The sequence below is a fragment of the Babylonia areolata genome, chromosome 1 (genome assembly GCF_041734735.1).
Source record: "Babylonia areolata isolate BAREFJ2019XMU chromosome 1, ASM4173473v1, whole genome shotgun sequence".
Taxonomy (NCBI): Eukaryota; Metazoa; Mollusca; class Gastropoda; order Neogastropoda; family Buccinidae; genus Babylonia; species Babylonia areolata.
The window spans coordinates 53,244,292-53,263,183 of NC_134876.1; the positions used below are offsets into that span (position 1 = coordinate 53,244,292).

An 18,892-nucleotide genomic window follows, 5' to 3' on the forward strand; every position below is an offset into this window, starting at 1 on the left:
TTCTGATTTAAATGATTCTGAAAGTGATAGAAAAGAAATTTGATTTTACTGCATTGTGTTTCCCTCAGCAAAATGACATGAATGTGTATAAGGTGACAGCAAAATGACATAAATGTGTGTATAGTGACAGCAAAATGATGAATGTGTATATGGTGATTGCAAAATGAAAGGAGTGTGTGTACAATGACAGCAAAAAGACATGAATGTGTGGAAGGTGACAGCAGAATGACATGAATGTGTCTATGGTGACAGCAAAATGACACGAATGCATATATGGTGACAGCAAAATTATGAATGCATGTATGGTGATAGCAAAACAACATGAATGTGTGTGTGGTGACAGCAGAATGACATGAATGTGTGTGGTGACAGCAAAACGACATGAATGTGTGTATGGTGATGGCAAAACGACGTGTGTGTATGGTGATAGCAAAAAGACATGAATGTGTGTATGGTGATAGCAAAACGACATGTGTGTATGGTGATAGCAAAAAGACATGAATGTGTGTATGGTGATAGCAAAACGACATGAATGTGTGTATGGTGATAGCAAAACGACATGTGTGTATGGTGATAGCAAAAAGACATGAATGTGTGTATGGTGATAGCAAAAAGACATGAATGTGTGTATGGTGATAGCAAAAAGACATGAATGTGTGTATGGTGATAGCAAAACGACAAGCCCATCGTTTTGCGGAAGCGGCGACAGAGGATAAAGAGCGAGGCCAACTGGCCACTGTTTTACTACTACTTCAACAGGGACCATGCCAAACCCAACCTGCTCTGGAACTACAAGGTAAGCCACCACACAGTCACCACTGTTCTGCTTGAGTAAAACCATGTCTTGATTGCTTTCATATGATCTTCCCACACACATTTTGAAGTATGTCCTCGTTTCTTTCACATGATCTTTTCACATTTTGAAGTATATCCTCATTACTTACACATGATCTTCCACACTCATTTTTAAGTATGTCCTCGTTTCTTTCACATGATCTTCCACACACATTTTGAAGTATGTCCTTGTTTCTTTCACATGATCTTTTCACATTTTGAAGCATGTGCTTGTTTCTTTCACATGATTTTCAGCACAAATTCAGAAATATGTCCTTTTTTCACTTAATCTTCCACACAGATTTTGAACAATTTTCTTTTTGTTTTTCTCCACATGATCTTCCTCACACATGAATCATATCCTGGTTTCTTTCTTTTTTTAATTTCATACACATGAATATGTCCTGATATCTTTCACATGATCTTCCACACACACTTGCATGACTGATATCCAGGGATTGAACTTCAGCTTTCTCTGTCTTTTAAAAGTTTTTCTTAATGAATGTTGTGTCAGCTTTTGTTTTCTTTTGGTTAATGACTGGGTATTACCTTTTTAAAATTATATGCATTGACTTTCTTGTGATGATACAGAAAGTTGTTCAGCATAAAACTGCCAAAGGAATTGACTACATGCATCTGCAATATAAGTTCAGAATAAAAGTCCTTGTTCATTGTTCATAACCCGAATGTCAGTCATACACAGTTCGGTGCTTTGTTGGTCGCTCATGACTGATGGCACAAAAAGTATGATTATAAATAACGTAATGAGCAAAATGTCTCTTGCAAGAAATAAAAGATAGAGTGATTATAACTATGATGCTGTGTTGACTGTCATGTACTTGCTATCATAGGCTCTTATACAGCACATGTCATCAGTCAGAGACCGTGTTCTAAGTGCATTACGAATATGGCTTCATGTGCACATCGTGCTGCATACCTGTTTTGTGTAACTTTTTGCAAGTGCACGCCATGAGTTGCTGCAGAACAAAATAATACCTGTTTTATGTAACTTTTTGCATGTGCACACCATGAGTTGCTGCAGAACAGGATAATACCTGTTTTATGTAACTTTTTGCATGTGCACTCTGTGAGTTGCTGCAGAACAGGATAATACCTGTTTTATATAACTTTTTGCAGGTGCACACCATGAGCTGCTGCAGAACAGAATAATACCTGTTTTATGTAACTTTTTGCACGTGCACTCTGTGAGTTGCTGCAGAACAGGATAATACCTGTTTTATGTAACTTTTTGCAAGTGCACAACAGGAGTTGCTGCAGAACAGAATAATACCTGTTTTATGTAACTTTTTGCAAGTGCACACCATGAGTTGCTGCAGAACAGGATAATACCTGTTTTATGTAACCTATTTTATGTAACTTTTTGCATGTGCACACCATGAGTTGCTGCAGAACAGGATAATAACTGTTTTATGTAACTTTTTGCATGTGCATTCTGTGAGTTGCTGCAGAACAGAATAATACCTGTTTTATGTAACTTTTGCATGAGTCGCTGCAGAACATGAAAATGAACTGAATGTGTGCAGACGAGGGAGGAGCTGCGTGAGGCCTTTGAGAACGAAATGCGAGCCTTTAATGTGGACAAGGAGCTGGGCTCCAACTGCATCGTCGCCTGGAACCACCAGGAGTTTGAGGTTCCCTACCACTGCCTCTCTGAGGAAATCAAAATAGGTAAGCTTTGAAGGAAATCAGAATAGGTAATTTGAAGGAAATCAGAACAGCTAAGCTTCGTGTGAAATAGGAAAGCTTTATAGGAGATCATAATAGGTCATCTTAAGAGGAAATCAAAACAGGTGAGCTTTGAAGCTCAGAACAGCTAAGCTTCATGTGGAATAGGTCAGCTTGAAAGGAAATCAAAATAGGTCAGCTTGAAAGGAAATCATAAGTCTTCTCCAGAGGAAATCAAAATAGGAAAGGTACAAAGGATATCAAAACAGGTAAGCTTCTTAGGAAATATGCAAGCTTCAAAGGATGTGAAAAGTGGTAAAGAAAAAGTGAAATTAAATCAGGTCAGCTTTAAAGAAATAAAGAAGTTCAGCATAAAGGAAGTCAAAATGAATGAGTTACCAGTTAAATCTAGTTGGACAAACTACACAGGAAATCAAACCATGCAAAACTAAGAGGGAATTTTTTACCCACAGCTATTGCAGTTGTTCATCTCAAAGCAAGTCTTACAGGCAGAATGCTGTTTCAGTTGGTCATATAGAGTAAAGGCAGGATTTCTTTAGCATGTATAGCTACCATTATCTATATAAAGAAGTTGTGGATTGGGTTTCAGAAGTGAATGTATTTTTTGTGCAGGTGACTACTACCTGCGTCTGCTGCTGGAAGAAGATGAGGAGTCTGAAGAAACTAGTGCCATCAAGAAATCGTAAGTTAATTGGTGTGTTGTTGTTGTTTTTGTTTGTGTGTGTGTGTTGCTGTTTTTTGTTGTTATTTTGTTTCTTTTTTCAATGTTATTTTGTATTGCGTTGAAAGCTCCCATCATAGCAACACACTGATGTGATATAAATGTTCTGCATTATCATAATAATATGAAACCAAATATTTTGTCCAAGATGTCCTTCTAATCAACTCCAGAAACAGTGATATATTAAAATGGATTCTGTTCTATCCTTCTGTTTGTTTTGCAGATATGAATTTTTCAATGACCTGTACCACCGGTTCCTCCTGACACCTAAGATCCCAATGAAATGCATGTGCCTTCAAGCCATGGCCATTGTGTATGGTCGATGCCATGAGGAGATCGGAGCCTTCAACGACACGCGCTACATTGTCGGCATGCTAGAGAGGGTCAGTGGCGTGTCCTGTCTTCAGTCTGCATGGCTTGGGGTAGTACCAGGGATGGGAGAATGTGGAGGAAGGCATGTTTTGTGTTGGTGCTGAGTTTGAGGAATTTGATAAGTGTTGATGGTATTATCTTGACAGATATTTTGTATTCGTGCTAAGTTTGAGAAATTTGATTAGTGTTGATGGTTATACCTTGACAGATGTTTTATGTTGGTGCTAAGTTTGAGAAATTTCAGTAATGCTGATGGTAATATGTTGGGAAGAACAGTGTCCAGTGTAAGGCATCATGCATCAGATGTGTTTACCATAAATTCAGACTATGCATCAGTGACTATATATAGTAGTTTGTCAGGTGTTGGTGTTGGGGAGGAAAGGGTGGGGGGGCTGTAAGTGTGTTATAATGGTCCATCCACAAAGAGAGAAACAGTGACTTGTAAACTTTTGATGGAGGAGGGGTGGGGGAGGGGAAGTAGAGAACAGAGTTGTAAATGTTATAACTGTTCCATCTACAAACAGTGAAACAGTAACTTTTAACTTTGTCCAGTTCCATATATTCTGTTATTGCCAAGTTTCACAGTGCGTTGGTACCTGACATGTTTGTACCGTGACCCGTGTTTCCCTTTGTGCTTGTCAGTGTACAGACAAGCTGGAGAGAGACCGGCTGATTGGCTTCCTCAACAAGCTGATCCTGCACAAACGGAATGTGAAGGAGATCATGGACGCCAACGGCATCAAGGTGCTCGTGGACCTGCTCACGCTGGCTCATCTACACACGTCCAGAGCCACTGTGCCACTGCAGGTCAGTTCACTGAAGTGGGATAGCTGTTACAGACATGCGACAGTATGTGATATTTATAGTGTACTTCAAATTTTTTTTATCACTAATATAAAACCGTGTATGTAAAAACTTTCCAAATTCATCAGGGGTTGCTATGTGTTTTACTGCTTTATTTTAGGGGTTTTATATGCACTTTTTCCTGCATTTCTTTCCATGGTGTACTGTAACCTCACAGACATGCGTTTTTGCGTTGTAACCTATGACAGGTGTTGCTCAGTTCTCCATGAACTGATAAATACCGTGAATAATAAAAAATATATGTTCATTTTGTTGTGGTCTGTGTTCATTTGAAATAGAAAACTAGCTTACTTCTTGTGCTCACAAATAACTTCACATGTTGTTATTTAACAAAAATGAGCAGCTTTTACAAACACAAGGTATAATGTGAGATAGTCATCATGTTTTATTAAATTGAAACAGTGTGCATGTTAAATCTTTCTACAGAAACAAGGAGGCAGTCACTAATCATTTTGGTAAACTGAATTGAGGGTGATGTTTGACACTGTGTGCAGACAAATGTGATTGAAGCCTCCCCAGACATGCAGAGAAGCAGTGAGAAGGAGTGGTACTTTGGCAATGCAGAGAAGGAGCGCCTAGGTCCCTACAGCTTTGAAGAGGTAGGATCTTGTTCAGGGACATGGACCTAGATAATTCATTTACACCGTCAGGAAATGATTTCACATTAATATGTATCGGTGGATCTGACAACATTATGAAATCAGCAGTGACGTAGCAAACAGTATCATTTTCAAATTAAGTAAAGATTTAATCCTAAAGAAAAAGTTTCCAAAGATGAAAATTGAATTCAGATTATTTACTTAACAAAATAAATAATGCAGAGATTTGCGAAGTTTGTAAGATCCACTTCGAATGCGAATACAATTTTCATTGTTGCAGAGTTAAATTTGGAGTCATTTTCTTTTTTGTCACATGTTAAGGTATTTGCTGACGTATTGTTTTCTTTGAATTAGATAATTTTAGTTTATTATTATTAGTCTGATGTGTGTAGTGACCCACCGATTAAGTTCTTGGTTGTATAGTACACAGACTTGTATTGTGACACAAGATGAAAGAGTTCTGAGAGCAATAGTAGACACAGACATGTGTTGTGACTCACAGATAAGAGTTTTGGAAACAGTAGTGGATACAGATTTGTTTCATGATGGGCAGATGAAACTTATTGGAACAGTAGTGGATTTAGATTTGTTTCGTGACAGGTAAATGAAAGTTTTGGGAACAGTAGTGGATATAGATTCATTGTAACAGGCAGAGGAAAGTTATTGGAACAATAGTGGATATAGATTTGTTGTGACAGGTAGATGAAAGTTAAGGAAGCAATGGTGGATATGGATTTGTTTTGTTTTGGGTAGATGAAAGTTTTGGGAGCAATGGTGGATATGGATTTGTTTTGTTTTGGGTAGATGAAAGTTTTGGGAGTAATAGTGGATATAGATTTGTTGTGACAGGTAGATTAAAGTTTTGGGAGCAATGGTGAATATAGAGTGTTTCTTGATGGGCAGATGAAAGTTTGAGGAGCAGTAATGGATATATATTTGTTTCATGACAGGAAGATGAAGGTTTTGGGAGCAATAGTGGACTTAGATTTGTTCCGTGACAGGCAGGTGAAAGTTCTGGGAGCAACAGTGTTTATGATAATAATAATAATGATTATATTTATATAGCGCTGAATATTGTGCAGAGACAAATCAAAGTGCTTTCGCAGCAGTCATTGACACGCATGTATAACTCTAATACTGGAGAACCTGAAGACAAGGAAGAGGCAGGGAAGGGAGGCTATCTTGGGAAAAGGTGGGATTTAAGGCCAGACTTGAAAGAGCTGAGTGCGGAGACCTGACGAAGCGAAAGAGGAAGTTCATTCCAATTGCAAGGTCCAGAGACAGAGAAAGAACGGCGGCCGACAGTGGAGTGTTTGAATCTGGGTGTGTATAAACAGAGAGGATCCGAAGCTGATAGTAGAGAAATTGAAATCGAACTTTTTTATTGAGGGAAAAGGAATAGGCACTTATCAGCCTGTTTTCATCCTACCCTAGTAAAGAAAATGTATAAACTAATCTAGGAAATACAAGAAGACTGAAAAAAGGAGGAAAAAGAACCCAAAAAACAACAAGAACAATAAATGGCATAGAAAATACACAATTCCCCACAAAATAACATAGTATGCTTTTGCGTGAAGGAGAGAGGGAAGAAGACGATAAGAGAGGAAGAGATACGAAGAAGGAAAGAGAGGAAAACTGTTGAGAGGAAGAGAGGGAGGGAAGGAGGAAGGGAGGAAAGGAGATAGACAAATAGACAAGGATATTGAGAATACATCATTTGTTTATCAGTCTCAGTAATTTCAAGGATTCGTAGAACTTAGCTCTGACATTAGATGTTTATGATATAGTCTTTTGAAGACACTGAGACTGGAGTTTATATTAAGTGTAGATGAAATAGAATTCCATAAATATCCACCAGAGTATGTGAAACTTGTTTTATAAAGATCAGTTCTTGGCCGAGGCAAGGTTATTTTATGTATGTGACAGTGACTATTTACTGGAAAATTACTTATGAGAGAGGGTGGGGCATAACCTGATAATGTTTTGAACATAAATATGGCTTTATTATATTTCAGTTTAATTTTCAATGGCAATATATCAAGTTCTGTATAATCAGAAACATATAAAGAGGACGATTTTAGAATAACTAATTTAAGAGCACGCCTATGAAGACTTAGGAGTGGTTTTAGGATGTTATCACTCACTGAATCCCAAACAGTTGAGGCATAGTTTATATAAGATTCAATGTAGGCGTGAAAAAATATTTAGAGAGCGTGATGGAGTGTAGAGGTGAAGGCAGCTACAGAGATAGGAAGGGGCAGATTTGTGAATACCTGTATAACATAGAGTGCTGATCTTGTACCTTATTCTGTGTGAGACAGGGAGCCAATGGAGATGTTGCAAAAGAGGAGTGATGTGCTCAGATCTTTTCTTTCTGAGGACGAGTCGGGCAGCAGAGTTTTGTATGCTCTTTAGGGACTGAATGGATGAAACAGGCAAACCAGACAATAGAGAGTGACAGTAGTCAAGGCGAGTGAAAATGAGAGAAACCACAAGTCTAGATGTTGCGCCGGTGGACAGATATTTCCGAAGGAAACTGATGCACCGCAGTTGACAGTAGCAGGATTGACAGGTCTGACAGATAAATTTTTGCTGTGTTGTGACCCACAGATAAAGGAGTTTTGGGAGCAAGGGGTGATCCACAGCAAGACGCGGTGCTGGGCTCAAGGCATGGATGGGTGGCGGCCCCTGCACACAGTGCCCCAGCTGAAGTGGACGCTTATGGCCTCAGGTCAGGCCGTCATGAACGAGAGTGACCTGGCCACGCTCATCCTCAACATGCTCATCAGGATGGCCGAGTACTATCCCAGCAAGTAGGTCAACTCAGCAGTCTACAGGGTTTCAGTTGAAAATGAGATGTGTGTGTGTGTGTGTGTAAAATGTGTCTGAACACTGTTGACAAAATTGGAGGAAGGAAATAAAGGAATTAGTATGCACGTCTGGGTATGTGTGTGTGTTTGTGTGTGTGTGTGGTTGTGTGTGTGTGTGTGTGTGTGTGTGTGTACTTTATAAAGATCCTGATCCTGTATCTTTCGTGCAGAGACGTAGATGGTGCGGTAGTTCGACCATTGCCACGAGTCAAGCGCATCCTTTCTGACGCTACCTGTCTGCCTCACATTGTACAGGTCAGTCGTTTACGCCTTGATTTGTGTGCGCGTGTGTGTTCTGGGTTGTTTTTTTTTATGTTCACTTATTTGTTCATATTTGTTGACAAATTAATACTGATTATTTGGGTCAGTATCTCTCTCAAGGACAGGTTGGAAGGATAGGCCTTCTAATAAAAACATTCTGAGTTATCTCTCACACACAAGAACACACACGCACATACGTGTACACGGCAGTCACACACCACCATATCATGACACTTTAAATTTCCCATGCATACTAACCCACAGAAACCTCACAGAAATACACATACCCTTACCATATTAAATTTCTCTGCAAAGATTCCTACATCATGGAAAAAATATAGGCTTCAAAGAATGAAGTATCCTTTATTCTTTCTTTCTTTCTTTTGTTAGTTTAATGTCTTTTCATTTGTGATAATAATGATAGCACATTTTGTATCACCCTTTGAAACCTCGCAAAATGTTACACAATAACATGTCCTTCAGACACGAAGCACCAAAGACGCTCTTACAAACACACACACTCACACTTGCACACACACACACACACACACACACACACACACACACACACACATACAATCAACTTTCCTGCGTTTTGAGGAGCGTGTGTGGCTGTTGCTGACCTTTGATCCTTTCACTGTTTCTGTCACTAGACAATCAACTATCCTGTGTTCTGTGGTGCATAAGCAGTTGTCCTTTGACCCTTTGACAAATTAGCAATATTAGACAATCAGCTATCCCGTGTTCTGTGAGGCGTGTGCAGCTGTTGCTGACCTTTGACCCTTTCCCTATTGTTAATGCTAGAAAATCAACTATCCTGTGTTCTGTGGGGCGTGTGCAGCTGTTGCTGACCTTTGACCCGGTGTTGGTGGAGAAGGTGGCGACACTGCTGTACCAGGTGATGGAGAACAACCCGGGCCTGTCGCGCCTCTACCTGTCAGGTGTGTTCTTCTTCATCATGATGTACACCGGCTCCAACGTGCTGCCAGTTGCCCGCTTCCTGAAGTACACACACCTCCAGCAGGCCTTCCGCTCCGACGAGGTGCGTTGTTCACAGATGCCAGCTCTTACTATTTTGCTGTATTTTGCTACACTCGATCATATTTTGTTCCAATGTTATGCCAACATCAGAATTGTTCCGACAAGTTCATTTTCGACTACATAGCATTATCACATGCTTTCCTATCGTAACATTACCTAGACGCTCTTGACCTATCAATCATGAGGCCAGGACAGTCACTACTAACCTTGTTCTCACAGGATGATGCCCAGCTAATCGCATGTGTGTTAACATTGTCTGTATGCCTTGTAGATAAAATGTATGTTTACTGGTGTGGCTCAGAGTCCAAGTGTTCCTACCAAATTCAGAATGTTCCTACCAAATTTCCTGATTGATCCAAAAAACACTTGACACATGTTGGCGTTATGGTTGTTGACTGATATGGATACTTGTGTATTGAACCTATCCTTAGGGATCAAGCTCAGAGTCATGGTGGTTGATCGATATGGGTACTTACATATTGCACCTGTCTTCTGTCAAAGACCCAAGTTTTAAAAGCGCTTTTCGGACACAGTGTCATGGTGTTTAGTGTCAGTGAGACAGGTTGGTTGTAGATGTTTGTGTGAGAAGGGTTTTCTTTTGTGTGTGCACTTATTATTGCAATACACCATATCTGTCAGTAATGTACACCACTCCAGAAGAGAGCAATTGTATTGGTTAAAGTATCCCCACTTTTGTCATCTCCCCTACATTCACTCCTTCCTATTGTGTACCGTCAACCGTTCTGGTTGTGGATTAGTGCACTGGAGAGACTCCCGAGATCAGGCGGTGAGTACGGTGATGGGAAGAAAGAGGACCCAGACAGGATGAATGCTTTGTCATCAGTAAGTTAATGAACAACACTGTCTCAGCGTGCATACCTTGATATTGTGGTCTTCTGGATCTGTCTGACCATTGTCGTGCTCATAATGATAGCATTAAGTATTCAAGGTAACTTCTAATGTCTGGATGCAAATATGATTGTAGAATTCTTCCAGGGTCACGTTAGTCATCATCCTACATATACCCTGGTGTTTCAGAACAAGACGTCAGACATCATGATCCGCAGTGTGATGGGCCATATCATGCCTGAGGCCATGGTGTGCTACCTGGAGAACTACTCCCCTGACAAGTTTGCCGAGATCTTCCTGGGAGAGTTTGACACGCCAGAGGCCATCTGGAACTCTGAAATGAGGTGCAGTAGGTTTTTCACCTGGAAAATGTATGATGGGTTATATTTTCGTTCTTTTGATTAACATCATAGTTGTGATTTTGCTCATATACAACTGACTGTAAGTTGATCACCGTGTTTTAGTTATGAGAGAACACTGCAGAAAAAGTTGTATTGCATTATTAGCGACAGGTATGCAATATATACTTCATCCAAACAGTGGGTGTAATCTTGCATGTAAAGGGGGTGAGGGAGTGGGGTGAAAAATCCTACATTTATGTCAGGTCATGGCATTGTGGTAGTGTGGTTAAGAAGTTGAAAGGAAGTAAACTGATGTGGGTATTATGTGAAGTGTTCATTTCGTGATTCCTTTCAGGCGCATGATGATTGAGAAGATAGCGTCCCACTTGGCAGACTTCTCACCACGACTCCAGAGCAATACACGAGCTTTATACCAGTATTGTCCTATACCTGCCATCAACTACCCGCAGCTTGAGAATGAGCTGTTCTGTAACATCTACTACCTCAAACACCTGTGTGATACCACCCGCTTCCCTGACTGGCCCATCAAAGACCCCGTAAGATGGTCTTCATCCTCTCACTACAGAGTTTTGTGTGTTCTCGATGAATTCTGATTTTAAAGATAATAGATCATTTTTTGTACTGTTTGAATATACTGCACCCCCACTTCAAAAATGTTGTTAAATTTATCTCTGATTAAAGTGAATGGTTAGAAAAGCATGTACTTTTGTCTGTCAAAGATCTTTATGTGTATGACCTTCTGGTACTCATGATGGGTCCTTACACATGATTTATTGATTACCAAGTGTTTATTTAACTTCTAGAGAAACACAGCTTCACATTTTGCACATTTTATCATTGATACTGTGATGCAAAGCCACTTCAGCAGTTTGATTATGCCTTTCAAAGCAATTACATTTATTGTGAGTTATTATTTATTGTAAACAAACCATTGAGGCATCTCTTCATCGTATACTGCATATAAAATACAACCGACAGATGTGGAGGAATCTGGTGAACAGTTCTTCTGTGTGGTGCCCCAGTGTCTTCACACAGTTGAGGAAGAAGCGAATTAAAAAAATCAACAGACAATAAAAGGTATATGTATATATGTTGAAATAGAATAAAAAATATTTACATCCATGAACGCAGACTTTGAGAGATGACTTCATTTAGAAGCAGCAATAGTTAGACAGGTGATGTTCTGTGTGTGTGTGTGTGTGTGTGTGTGTGTGTGACATGCAGCAAGTGACATTCTGTGTGTGTGTGGGAGGGGTGTGGGTGTTTAACATACAACAAATTATGCTCTGAGTGTGTGTGAAACTTGTGACCAGGTGCGGCTGCTGAAAGACATCCTGGATGCGTGGAAGAAAGAGGTGGAGAAGAAGCCTCCATCCATGTCTGTGGAGGATGCCTACAACGTGCTCAACCTGTCTAAAAACACTGGGGGGTGAGGGTCTGTCTGTGTCTTCTGTACTGCATTGTGTGTGTGTGTGTGTTATATCACCCTTCCTGGCTGTTTACAGTGTGCTTGTCATGGTTATATAATTCATAGCAATACTGAGGTATCTGTGAGTAATGGGGGCTTGTTTTATGAAATCTGATTCATTAGAAACAGGGAGCAAAGCCTTTATGGTTCACTTGTGACCCCAAAAGTTTCAAGAAAGAAACCAAAAATGCAGGTGACGGGGGCAGTTGGGGTGTGCCATTACTTACAGATATTTATATATATAGGCCAGTTCATCACAATACAGTATAAAACCTAAAAAGTGGGGTAGATTGGGGGTGGTGGTGAACAGGCCATAGTGATGGTATGTTTTCCATCAGAATTATCTGTTGTTTAAGAAGCTCTTGTTGTGTGGACAGACATGATGAATCCAAGATCAGAAAGGCGTACTTCAAGCTGGCCCAGAAGTACCACCCGGACAAGAATCCTGAGGGACGAGTGAGTTCACTTTTTCCTGTGCTTCCTCTGCTTCATATTTTGTGACTGTTTTCCTTCTTGATTTCTATTTTGTTTCTATCTTTATTTCTTTGTTTCTATCTTTTTTCTTTCTTTTTTTTTTCTTTTTCTTTTTAATGCACTTATTCAAAGAAACCAGTTGCTTCCTGATTCACACAATTATGAGTCCTCCTTGAGCTCAATTCTTGCTTAAAAGCTGGATTCTTTTTCTTTCATCTGATTTGCTCTCAGCAGTTAGATATGGGTGGGTGAGTGTGTGTGTACGCATTTTATTTTTGTTGATCATTTTACTTAATTAGATTTGAATAATTGTAAAATTGCCAAGGAGTGCACAATTTACAGCACTGATTGCTCATTTTTAAGGGATTCAAAGGATCAAATTAGTGTGTGTATTGTTACAGGAAATGTTTGAGCAAGTGAACAAAGCGTACGAGTTCCTGTGCAGCAAATCAAAAGTCAAAGATGGCCCTGACCCACAGAACATTGTGCTCATTCTGAAAGCACAGTCCATTCTCTTCAGCAGACACAAGGAAGGTAAGAAATTTTCCCCCTTATTTTTACCTCCTCCCAGTGTCTTTCTGTCTCTGAAAAAGCTGAAGTATTCCCATGAACACTATGTACTTCAACTACACAGAAAGTGTTCAAAGTGATCACACATCCAAGATTGAAGAACACAGCAAATGTCCATCATTAGAAAACACAAAAGAAGTATAAATGGATCTATCCCTACATCCTTTTTCTTTATTTTCTAATGTTTTTATTTTCCTGTCTTTTTTTTTCAGAGGAGGGTAGGGGGTGGGTTGACTGGGAGCCAATGGTGAAAGCTAGTGTAGTTCACTTAAAATAAGATGAAAAATAAAGAAAAACTATAATGTGCTCCATGACTTGCATGCTGCTTAGGCAAAAACCAAAAAAAAGGAGTTCAAAGAACAAGAAAATGTTGCCTGTGACAAGGGTCTGTAGAAAAAAAAATCCATTTTTATTCTGATAGATATACGTGCACACAGGAGAAACTTTTCTCACCTGTCCAAATGATGACCTCTTTCTCACCTGCACTTTCACCCTTTTCTCACCTGTCCTTTGACCCTTTTCTCACCTGTCCTTTGACCTCTTTGTCACTTTCTTTGGCCTCTTTCTCACCTGTCCCATGGCCCCTTTCTTACCTGCTATTTGACCCCTTTCTCACCTGTCGCGATGGTGACTGCAGATCTCCATCCCTACAAGTATGCTGGCTACCCAATGCTCATCAAGACGATCCAGATGGAGACTAATGACGATCAGTTGTTCTCCAAGACGGCCCCTCTCCTGGCTGCTGCCGCAGAAGTGGCCTACCACACTGTCAACTGCTCCGCTCTGAATGCTGAAGAACTCCGACGAGAGAACGGCATTAAGGTTTGTGCATGCATTTTAGTTGTATGATTGGTTTTGGGGGGGGGGGGGGGGGGGGGGGGGGGGGGGGGGTTCAGTGATTAGTATTAGATTCAGTTTCCATCTGACTGTGATACAACTGTGATTCTTTTCAGATTACATATCTCTTTCAGCTTAGAGTTGTATTAGTTGTGAGTTTTTTAGGAATTTGTGTGTGTGGTAGGGTTTGTTTATGTGTTGTGCAGTTTCTGTGTATGGTGTGATGTGTCTGTATGCTTTTTGTTGAGTAATGTATGTGGTTTGGTGTATGTCTTGTGGTGGTTGTTGTTCATCAGTTGTATGTCTCTGCATTTGAGTGATATTTGACGAATGTTGTGCGGTGAAGGGTTGGTGTCTGTGGTATTGTGTGGTGTAGTTTGTTTTGTGTGGTGTGTGTACATGCATGATGTGGTGCGTGTGTGTGGTATGTGTATGTGTGTGGCGTATTTGTATGAGCGTATGTGTGTGTGTATATATGTTTAGAAATTTTACCTCTCAGTTTCTCCTCTTTACTCACTATATGTCAGGTAATATGAGCTGTGTTGTGACAGCATGAAGCAGTGACAGGTGACTGTGATTATTTTGACAGGTGCTGCATGATGCCTTCACCAGGTGTGTCAGCGTGCTCAGTCAGTCCAGCAATCCTAACGACCTGGCTGTGCAGGTGAGGCAATCACTACAGAAAGTGCTGTCCGTAGTGGGCAGATTAAATAAAATGTCCTCTACATTGCATTCTCTGTGTTTTTCAAATAAGCTTTTTTGTTTTGATTTTTTATTGGAGCAAATGCTTAGAGATTCACAAGTGTACTGTTTGCATTGAATAATGATTTTCAGCATCAGTGTAAGCTATATTCAACTGAATACTTTGCTAGTGTATCAGTGAGACTGCACATAGCAACCTGACAATCAGAACTGATGCCCTCAACCAAAATAGGGGGAAAGCATTTCAGTATGAATGTATGGATGGGGTTGCATGTGTGTGCTTTATCTATTTGGAAATGTTTGGGCATTGTTCGGTTTAAAGTTGTTTGATTTGCAAAACATGTTTGAATATCATTATTCTTTTTCTTGTATATTTGTGTGGTGGTTACTTTTATTTATCTGGTGGTTACTTTTATTTTGTTTGGTGTTAATCTTCTTTTTTTTTTCTTTCATGCATCTCAATTTATAGTAATTGTCCTCTCCTTTACAATTATCAGTAATACTTACACAAGTCAGCTGTATATTACAGGTGTGACTGAAGTGTCTGGGTGTTTCAGGTGTGTCTGAACGTGTCCAAGTGTTACGCAGTGGCTGCTCAGTTTGAGGGCTGTCGGGAAAAGATCCAGGAATGTTCTGGCATTATCCGGGATCTATGCAGGATACTGTACTTCAAGGTAAGGAAAGACCTTAACAATTACACACTGCTCTTTAGTCCATTTAGTTGACAGATGTAAGTTGCTCCATAAGAACCCATTCATGCACATGATGATGTCCCAGAGAGAAAGGGTTGGTGCTGGATGAATAACATGCAAAGCCATCTCCAGGAAAACCAAGAATTTACTTAACTGAGATGCTCTGTGATGAGAGACGCTTGAGGTAGTCGGGGCACTCAATAACCCAAGGTCCTCAGCCTGTTTGCTGGTGTCACCCCCTCATCTGTCAACAAGCCTTCGGTTTCTCTCCATTGTTAAAACCAAGAAAACCAGCGAGAAATGAACTGCAGACACGTTCCTGGACAATGTTGACAGAATTGAAGTCAATGAAGGATAGTCGTACACATAAAACCCACCTCATAGAAATGGGTGCATGTGTGAAGTGCTGTTTGTAAATGTAGAAGTAATGTTAATATAAAAGAAAGAGCATATAGTTTCTAAGTGCCCCCAGATATACTTCATTGGGTAAATTTTTGAAGTAATATTAATTTAAAAGAAAGAGCATATAGTTTCTAAGTGTCCCCAGATTTACTTCATTGGGCTAATTTTTGGATTTTGAGTTGGGTTTCTTCTCACTTGATATTGCTGTCCATTCGTTTAATGAATATTGATGTAGTGTTCAAGTTGGGCAGGAATATATGCGCTGTGTTTATGTGTCCCTTTCTTCTTCTCACTGGGAAGTTGTTAATTCACTACAAGGTGATTTAGACAAAGTACTCATTCATTCATTTCAGCATGCACACACACTTGCGCGCGTGCACACACACACACACACACACACACACATGCACTCATACGTTCCCACCAACCATTCTCACATACACTCTCTCTCTCTCTCTCTCTCTCTCTCTCTCTCTCTCTCTCTCTCTCTCTCACTCTTGCTCTCGCTCTCACTCTTCCCCTCTCTGTGTCTCTATCTCTCTCTCCATCTGTCTCTCTCTCTTTGTCTCTCTCTCCCTCTGTGTCTCTCTCTCATTCACACTCACTCATGACAATAGTGGTGTATACATCTCCCCCCCAACACTCCAACTGTGTGTCTCCCCTCCAGAACCTGGCCAAGCTGTGCACAGTGGTGACGGAGTGCGTCAGTGCCTTCTGTGTGGACTTCTGGCTGCAAACCAACCTGTTCGAGTCTGGTGTCCTCTGGCACCTGCTGCCAAACCTCTTCCATTACGACTTCACCCTTGATGAGGGAGGGGTGGAGAAGAGTGAGGAGAGCAATCAGCAGGTACGTGGGTCAGGTACATGCACCCTTATGAGGGACGGGTGTAGAAGAGATAGGAGAGCAATCGGCAGGTTTGTGGGTCAGGTACATACACCCTTGATGAGGGAGGGGTGGAGAAGAGTGAGGGGAGCAGTCAGCAGGTAGATGGGTCAGGTACATGGACCCTGGATTATGGAGGAGTGGTGAAGAGGAGAGCAATCAGCAGGTGTGTGTCAGGTACATGCACCCTGGATGAGGGAGGGGTGGAGAAGAATGAGGAGAGCAGTCAGCAGGTACGTGGGTCAGGTACATGCACCCTGGATGAGGGAGGGGTGGAGAAGAATGAGGAGAGCAGTCAGCAGGTATGTGGGTCAGGTACATGCATCCTGGATGAGGGAGGGGTGGAGAAGAATGAGGAGAGCAGTCAGCAGGTACGTGGGTCAGGTACATGCACCCTGGATGAGGGAGGGGTGGAGAAGAATGAGGAGAGCAGTCAGCAGGTACGTGGGTCAGGTACATGCACCCTGAATGAGGGAGGGGTGGAGAAGAGATAGGAGAGCAGTCAGTATGTAGGTATATACATCCTGTATGAGAGAAGGGCAGAGCAACAAAACAAATCAAAATTTCCTTTAAGGTGATGAGATAAGGAAATGTGCATGCTCTTTTTCATCCTCCCCGGGAATGTAAAAAGAAAAAGAGGATTATTTTTGGGGTGTGCGGAGGAGTGAGGAAAAGCAGTCGACAGGTAGGTGCATGTGGACCTGGCTGGGTACATACACACTGCAGGTGGTGGGGGCAGACTTGGCTGGCTATGTGGCAGTGTGAACTGTGATGATGACAGGAACAGTATGCAGTACCCAGCCACTTTAAACAGTGATGTTTGATTTGAACAAGAAAAAGAAGTATGACCAAGTAAAATAATCACACACAAAAATAGACACTTTTGTTGGCTGTAGCTTTGAACTGAGCTCTCAGAGAGAAAGGGCGCTATACATATGTACATTCTTCTTTGGCTTTGTATACTTTGAACTTAACTCAAGAGAAAGGGCACAATATAAATGTAAATTCTTCTTCTTAGTAGCAGTAATTGTAGTAGTAGTAGTAAATGGCTGAGAAGTGAACAGTGTGACACTGCTGACCAACAGGAAGTGGCCAACCAGCTGGCGAAGCAGAGCATCTTTGCCTGTGCCCGTCTGGCCGGTTACCATGACAAGGAGGCAGGTGAGGAGGGGCCCCCGGACAACCCATCAGTGAAGAAGTCCCTCATGGCCATGCTGACTCCATACCTGGCTCGCAAACTGGCCAACCCGGAACCCTCTGAGGTGAGCACAACTTTGTATGAGGGGCACGGTGAAATGAAAGTTTCGCTTATAGCTGTTAGAGGCGTTTGATTGGCTAAGAGCGGGCCAGACTAAGAGGGGCGTCTTTTCACTGTTAGCCGCGCGAAATTTGGCCAAACAGAGCAAACCATAGGCCTAGTTTGCATCAGTTTGACATGGTACAGTATATGTAAACACCAAACATGGAGTATCATACAAACTCCTCCTTTTTGACACTTGATGTCTCTCTCAGTCTGCCTCTGTCTCTGAATTTCTCTGAATATCTCTTTTTCTCTAATATCTTTCACTCAGTCTGTTTCTCAGAATCTGTCTCTCTCCACCTCTCTTCTCTTTCTCTCTCTCTCTGTCCCTCTCACTCTATCTCTCTCTTTCTGTCTGTCTCTCTCACTCGCTACTCGCACTCACTCACTCAGAGGTAAGCAGTTGGTCCTTATCGGTGCAGTGTTAGTTGATCTCAGAATACATATGTCATCTTTTATTAAAAAATTTTTTTCTTTCCCCCAGCTGCTGAAAGTGCTGAACAGCAACACAGAGAATCCATACCTGATCTGGGACAATGCAACCCGGGCCCAGCTCAACGAGTTTCTGGCTGACAACCAGCAGAAAATGATTCGTAGTGTAAGTGGTTTCTTTGGAGTTCAGATTCAGAATCCCATTCGCCTCCTTGTGCCCTTGACACCACTTTGAGCAGTCACACATTGTTGTTGTTATATTTTGTGATTGTTTCACAATGCTGTATCATTTCTGCAGAACAGCTCCTTTGTACAGAGTTATCTCCCTCTTGTTCCCAGATGTGTGTTAACAGATATGTGTGTGTGCACAGAAGAGAAACAAAAATGGATATAAACAAGAAAATGTTATATATTTTTCTCATAACGTTGATCAAAACATTCAGACCAGAAAGTAACTTTGCCACTGCATAAATGCTGGTTGATAATTGTTACCCTTTGTGAAAAATGAGGTCTTTAGACCTGAACAGGTTTCTTGGGTTTGTCCTGTTGTGTCTCTGCTTGGTTTTGCCACTGGCAACAGAGTGATATTAGAAATGATAAATTGTATGTTGATTTCAGCGTCTACTGTTTGCATGTTAGTTGATTCATTTCT

General features: G+C 41.0%; 1 protein-coding gene across 3 annotated transcripts in view; it reads left to right on the forward strand.

The window, feature by feature from the left end:
- LOC143283989 (dnaJ homolog subfamily C member 13-like) overlaps nt 1-18,892 on the forward strand; it is a 79,986-nt gene that overhangs the window by 26,481 nt on the left and 34,613 nt on the right. For all 3 annotated transcript variants that reach the window (XR_013055471.1, XM_076590498.1, XM_076590507.1), the window contains exons 22-41: nt 671-796; nt 2,379-2,523; nt 3,154-3,223; nt 3,486-3,645; nt 4,277-4,441; nt 4,993-5,097; nt 7,708-7,910; nt 8,138-8,222; nt 9,070-9,270; nt 10,308-10,462; nt 10,815-11,016; nt 11,794-11,909; nt 12,326-12,404; nt 12,824-12,956; nt 13,630-13,814; nt 14,419-14,493; nt 15,089-15,205; nt 16,293-16,472; nt 17,594-17,770; nt 18,293-18,406. Coding sequence is in view for 2 of the 3 variants with exons in the window: in XM_076590498.1 (XP_076446613.1) it covers nt 671-796; nt 2,379-2,523; nt 3,154-3,223; nt 3,486-3,645; nt 4,277-4,441; nt 4,993-5,097; nt 7,708-7,910; nt 8,138-8,222; nt 9,070-9,270; nt 10,308-10,462; nt 10,815-11,016; nt 11,794-11,909; nt 12,326-12,404; nt 12,824-12,956; nt 13,630-13,814; nt 14,419-14,493; nt 15,089-15,205; nt 16,293-16,472; nt 17,594-17,770; nt 18,293-18,406 (2,793 nt within the window). In the remaining variant the exon portion in view is untranslated. The remainder of the gene's footprint in view (nt 1-670; nt 797-2,378; nt 2,524-3,153; nt 3,224-3,485; nt 3,646-4,276; nt 4,442-4,992; nt 5,098-7,707; nt 7,911-8,137; nt 8,223-9,069; nt 9,271-10,307; nt 10,463-10,814; nt 11,017-11,793; nt 11,910-12,325; nt 12,405-12,823; nt 12,957-13,629; nt 13,815-14,418; nt 14,494-15,088; nt 15,206-16,292; nt 16,473-17,593; nt 17,771-18,292; nt 18,407-18,892) is intronic.